Source organism: Dermacentor variabilis, chromosome 11 (assembly GCF_050947875.1).
Source record: "Dermacentor variabilis isolate Ectoservices chromosome 11, ASM5094787v1, whole genome shotgun sequence".
NCBI classification, from domain to species: domain Eukaryota; kingdom Metazoa; phylum Arthropoda; class Arachnida; order Ixodida; family Ixodidae; genus Dermacentor; species Dermacentor variabilis.
This window is the reverse complement of record NC_134578.1, coordinates 95,206,938-95,212,937: the sequence shown is the minus strand read 5'-3', so window position 1 is coordinate 95,212,937 and position 6,000 is coordinate 95,206,938. Positions and strand designations below refer to the sequence as shown.

General features: G+C 45.0%; 1 protein-coding gene across 5 annotated transcripts in view; it reads left to right on the top strand.

Moving 5' to 3' along the window:
* Nucleotides 1-845: 845 nt before the first annotated feature.
* Nucleotides 846-6,000, top strand: part of LOC142563881 (E3 ubiquitin-protein ligase Mdm2-like) — a 70,707-nt gene continuing 65,552 nt past the window's right edge. Inside the window, exon 1 of one of the 5 annotated variants that reach the window (XM_075674566.1) lies at nt 846-946. Coding sequence is in view for 1 of the 5 variants with exons in the window: in XM_075674563.1 (XP_075530678.1) it covers nt 1,490-1,642 (153 nt within the window). In the remaining 4 variants the exon portion in view is untranslated. Of the gene's footprint in view, nt 947-1,002; nt 1,643-6,000 lie in introns of those variants that run through there. The other 4 variants (XM_075674564.1, XM_075674567.1, XM_075674563.1 and 1 more) reach the window with 4 other exon arrangements.

Below are 6,000 nucleotides of genomic sequence, written 5' to 3'. Positions count from 1 at the left end.
TTTGTCCCATGAGCTGTCTAAGCTAGGCTTTCACCTCAATAAACCACTTTAATTTATTTACGCTCGAGCTATGTGGTCATTCAACGAAAATACTCTACGTTCTTGAATCCCGCATAAGAGTGAAACTGCGAAAATTTCACTGACTAGCTTATTTATCGGTCGTTGACGAAATAATGATCAATCAATGCTGACACTGAAGCAGTTGAAGTACTATATATCGCGCTCAGCGTGAGATACAGTGCGTGGCAAAGCGGTCGCGCGTAGTACTAAGCGCGATAGTACCATTCAGAACCTGCTGATGTGAATAAAGAACGACATTGAAATATCTGTACATGTACATTTTTGCAACTAAGTGAGCTACTGGCTCCAAACTGGCCGTTCGTACAGCATGCACGCGCCCACTAGGAGAGGATCGACGCTCCAGAAAACAACAAAAAGGGAACAAATTATGCTGTGCACTCGATGTTTCAAACTTACGGATATATGCCACATATATGCCATAATTACGCTCCTGTTTAAATAAAAGCACCGGTTTAGGAACATCCACAGAGAACGTCTACAACCCACTACACGCACAATCGCCCTTGGCGGCCGCAACACTATTATGTCGAACACCCATTTCGCTAGCAGCGCCATCGGCCCCTAATTAAACGTTGCTTCAGCGGGCACCTCCTGATAGATACACTAGGCCGAATTATAGTACAACCAACTTAAGCCTAAAAGTGCTGTCAGCCGGTTGAATTCTGGCCTCTTTTAAAAATTCTTGGGCTTTTTCAGCACGTAAACTATTTCTGACAAGTTAAAAGACTAATTAAAGTGTTTTATAGTTCTTTCAACGACATTTCACAAGTTGTTTGCTTTTTGCGACGTCACCTCTGGTGGCCGAGCCTTGCACTACAGGAACAAAAACAAAGCACCTCCCTGAATCCGTTCGGCATATTTGCTGGTAAGCGAAAAGTTGTTTTCCGATATTGCACGTTTTCAACGTTACCGACGCTGCAGCCCTGCGTTGCCGCATGCGGCGGCGACGCTACCGAAGCCTGCACAAATGCGTTTCGGGCTGTATGCATTTTTCCCCCGAGTTCTTCGACCGGTCGCGACAACCGACAGCTTGGCGCGTCTCGTCGGAATTTTCGTCGCATATTTCGCGTAAAACGCATGACAAACAGCACCGACCACGACAAACAGGCTCATATATGTTCGCAGCACACAAACAGCATGAAAACAACACCGTTTCTTGAGTTGCACGTTGTTGACGTGCCGGTCGATCCTCCCAGCGTCGCGCGGGCTGATAAGCAGTCGGGCGGGCGATGCTACGCGGCGTTCAAATATTCGAATTTCAACGTTTGAACGTTTGAAAAAAAGGCTTGTCCGACGGCGGCACAGGCATGTCGGGCGCGCGCGGGTCTGAATCACACTGCCTGCTGGGTGCGACAATAGAGGAAACTAGAACGTAAGCAATTGCAACGCCAGCGGCCAACCCTCGCTTATGCGCGAGCGCGTTGTCGCCCGCCCCGACATGTTCGGGCAAGAGCACTGCGTAAGTAGCGCCGCGTCGTCTACCACCGCCGGTTGGCGATCTCGTGGCACTTCGTCCGGAGCGCGCCACCGGCACCCACGGTTAGAGCTCGTCGTCGCAAAAGTAAGCTTTTGGACTTGAAAAAACTTAGAAAACTATGCAAAGATAGGTACAGGGCATTCGGGGCTTTTTTTTTATGTTTTTGGTTATGGTTTGTAGCACGTGGTCTCGTAGACTGCGCGTCGCCGGGTTACCATGACGCCGCGCTTCTGTGTGGCAGACCAGTTTGAAACGCGGCTGTGGTTTTTACGTGATCGGCGTAGCTTCAGTGACAGTATTTAAAGAAAGATATTTCGCGTTCTTGGCCGTTGGGTTTCTCTCACTAACGCCGCTATGTGTGCGTCAATTACTACCGCCCTAATGGCTTTCTTTCTTTGCGGGGGGCGGTTTGGTCTAAGTTCGTGACTGCACTTTCGGGCACGGTGTCTTGGCTTCCGCCCCTCTACGCGAGTCGAATTGAAAATGCTGTGTTAGGTCAACTACTCTAAGTCGCTGCCGTAGGCCGTTTATTATATATTTTTTTATTTCCCTTGATTGCCCTGCATACCTTAGTTCCGCGGCAGCGGGTTTACAAGTCATTCCCGCCGTTTTTCTGGATATCATAAGGTTTTGTGAAAATCAGGCTGATTGCATTGACGTAGTTGTGTAACAGTACACGCAACAAATTTTTCACAAGCCGTGTGCTCATTCATGTAAACTTTAATTGTTTCTGTCCATTGTTACATTATCCTGGGGTAGTGTCACAGGATACAGTGACATTGTATCGGTAAGTGATGCGAAAGAGTGCGTGGCTACTGTGCCCTCGAATGATGTCATCCACAAATGGAAGTACATGACTAAGCATGTCTGTGAGTCAGTATTTAAGTGACTCAATGCTTGTGCCAAAATCTGACAGGAGCTAGGCAGTGCCCATTTTCTTTTATCACAAATACGTAAGGTAGCAAAGGAAATAATTGCTTGAAGCAATTTTGCACTGCCAAAGTATTCATCTCGTGTTTGAAATATGAAGACCTTTACAAAAGCCTCAGCTTTCTTTGAAGTTAAACAGCCTTTCATACCAGAACCTCTTATTAACAGACACAGCCGAACTTTTCGCTAATGCCTAGCCATTTGTTTTTAGTGAATTCTTCTTATTAGGATAAATACATGCTATGCCGTAAAGGGGTTAGTAGCCCTTAACCAGAATGTAGTCGTTCTAACAAGTAGGAGCTCGGCTGTTGCATGTGTGGGCATGCATTGCATTGCCGTGAAGGGCTGTGCCAAATTGCTGCCTTCAAAGGAGGAAACGTCATCGATGTCACTTCAATATGTTTTCTATCTATCCTTTTTTCAAGAAATTCACATGCCGTTGAACCTTTGTTCATATAGTGGTCTGAACTTCTTTTTTTTTCTAGCATCGCTGTCTGTTTGATAAGCTCACTCGCAACTTTGACATAATAACAGGCTGTGGTTGCATTGCAACCGTGGTATTTTTCAGGAACAAGTTGAAAGCATTCATTTAATTAAGGGACTTGCAGACGAAGTGTAAAAAAAAAGAAAGCTCAGTGGTGTCTACTTGAACCACTGAAGCACATACATCCCGATTCCTGCCTTCGGTGTAACTTTAGGAAACTTGTAAAAAGAGAAAGGGGTTTGTGCCCCCAGATACTTGGATGGGACAGAACCTTTCCTGTGTCATGTTCAGATTTTGAACTTATTTTTCAACGATGTTACCAAACCATCCTGCCTAGCATTCCATTCTCATAAGGACTTTAAGTCAAAGTTGAACATGTTAAGGCACATGCTTAAAACTGTGCATATTTACTGTTCTTACATGGTGATCATTGCTTAATTCCTTAGGATTATTGCTATGTATGAATCAAATCCTAATTTCTTACTGACACTGAAATGCATAACATGAGTAACGCATGTATTTCTGCAAAACGTACATGTAGCGGTGTGGTTCTAGTCTTAGGAACATTACTTTAAGTGATCTGTCACTCGTGGGATACTGTGAACTAAAGATAGACAGATCAGCTGACCATGCTGAGGTAGTTCGAAGGTTCCTTGAAGTCAGCAAGATGTTCAGGCTTCTTGGTGCTCATCTAATGAAGTCATCACGAAGCCTGCAAAGACGCAGCCTCTTCATGAGAGCGCAAGCTTTCTTGCTTCTAAAACCATCTAAACTTGGCAACAAGTTTAAGGAGCTTCAGCCACTTTTGGTCACTGCTGCTTGTTCTTGTCTGTGGTTGTGCATAAGAAGGAAAGAAAGTCTGCACATGGATGGTATAATTTACTCTTAAAGGGAACGCATAATTAGTAAATAACCCATAGACAATTTGGATAAGAAAAGAAGAAATGCTTAATGTGACACGATAGGTAAAGTAGACCTGTATTGGGTAATAAAATTGTTGAAGCCTTTTGGTGTCAAACCAGCGGTGATCAGTCCCAAAATGGTAATATAATTTGGTGTTCTATACAGTGAACCACACAGTGAACTATACTGCGTGGTGTTATCTGTGGAGCTGTGCAACACGAATAGAGTCCCTCCCTTAAAAAAAAGAAAGTAAAATCTGCAGACTTGTGTAGGTGTACACTAGAAACCAATACAAAAGGGAACACCTGACTTGCATTTAGAGCAGTAAATTTTTCTTGTTTCTTTGTTCTGAAATCAAGAAAGCACAAATGGGCAGGTTACTAGGCAGGAGAGCTGCTTAGCAGGTATTATTAGTGAGTGAAGGCCTTAGGTCACACAAGTATGCAGGTTGGGTGCTCCTTATTGTATTGGTGCGTCCTGCAGGAGCACTGTATGACGCATTAGTCATTCGTAGCTTCTCACTGCAACGTTGTGCAGTTTTGGGCTTGCTGAAGCAAACAAATCTTGCATGCAATAAAAAAAAAAAAACACATGAACACGGAACTGGTCGCGCACTTGAGTGTTGATCTTTCAGTAATGTGCACTTGTGGTTCACATGAAACCTTCGTGACGTTCGTGGTTCGGTTTGCGCCCTTTGAGAAATGGGCATCTTGTTACCTCTTTCCTACACTCGGGGGCACAAGTTGCACTAGGTCAAAAATGGATGCTCCCGCTGTTGGAAACGATTGAGTGCATGGTGAGATTGTGAAGTGCATCCAGCGTTTGTGTTGCAGCAACTGTCGCTCGCCAAACCGACAACCATCACACTTCTTTTAAGGTAACTTGATGCGGGCAGCCTATGCTCACGTTGTTGAAGAGACTCGATCAGGGCTACTCGCTGTTGTGAGCCACCGCTCCGTAATCTCAGCACGACCACTCTGTATTGGGGAACGGGAGGCGCATCCCCTGTTGGCCAGGCTTTTGTTTGTTGAGATCAAAGTACAGCCTGACCCCACGGGGCCAGTCTTTCTCCGTGGGGCAAAGGTTCACATACACTGGGAGGCTGGAATGAGGGAGTCTAGAACTTCAGTCAGAGATAAGTGGAGGCGCAAACTGCACAACGCCGTATCCTAGAACCAAATGATCTAGTTTATATTCCTTACAGTTCGGTTCCACAGTTCTGTTGTTGCGTGGAAGGAAATTTTGTGCGCCGACATGTAATTGCTGAATGGCGTTGAATAATTTTTGCCATGATGGCTACATTACAAAATGCTTCAAAGACATAATGGTATTGTTATCAGTTTTGGACGAAGCAGAAGGGGTGGCCAACACCATAGTTTCTTGTGTGTGATGCCTTCGTCTGCATATGCAAATGCGGGTTATATGTGAAAAAATTGCATACATGAATGGCAAACCAAGTCTTGCGGCTCGATGGATTTTTACGAAGTGCAGCCCTGGATCTCACCATTCTGTCACCTTGAATACCTCAAGCACAACTTTCCGATATCAGTTCCTTTAATCAGTGCTTCCAGAACAAATTATTTAGCATCTTTTAGTGGTTTTCACAGTAGTAAGGAATTCTGAAGCATGTTGCATTTGCAAAAGTGTTGCCAGAATTGGTGTTTCCAAGCTCTTTGCAGAAGTCCTAGAAATGCTTTATAGGTGAATGTCTGATTCTATCAACTTCCTGCCAGGCTTCGGCTTACTCCCAGAGTGAGAGGGAAGGAGGTTTGCACAGCTGTCAGTGTTTACGTGTGGATTCATTTCACCAATGCGAGTGGTCGAACTAGGGATGCCGTGCAGTTAGCACCGTCGTTGGCACAGAAATATTTGCTGCATACACTCATGCTGGATGTATGAATGCCTGAGTTTTGGTCATTAAAGGCTCTCTGGCCTCACTCGGTACCACTACCATGGGGACCAAGAGGTCAGTCCAGATGAGGTCCAGTTATTGTACCCTCTGGACGAGTTCATGAACCTGAAAAGACGTGGGAAGTGTTGGTGCGAAGGAAAAAAAAAAGAATGCATTCTTTTAAATTGACCCTGCAACGGTTTTCATAACGGGATGAGGTATTGGGCCAAGATG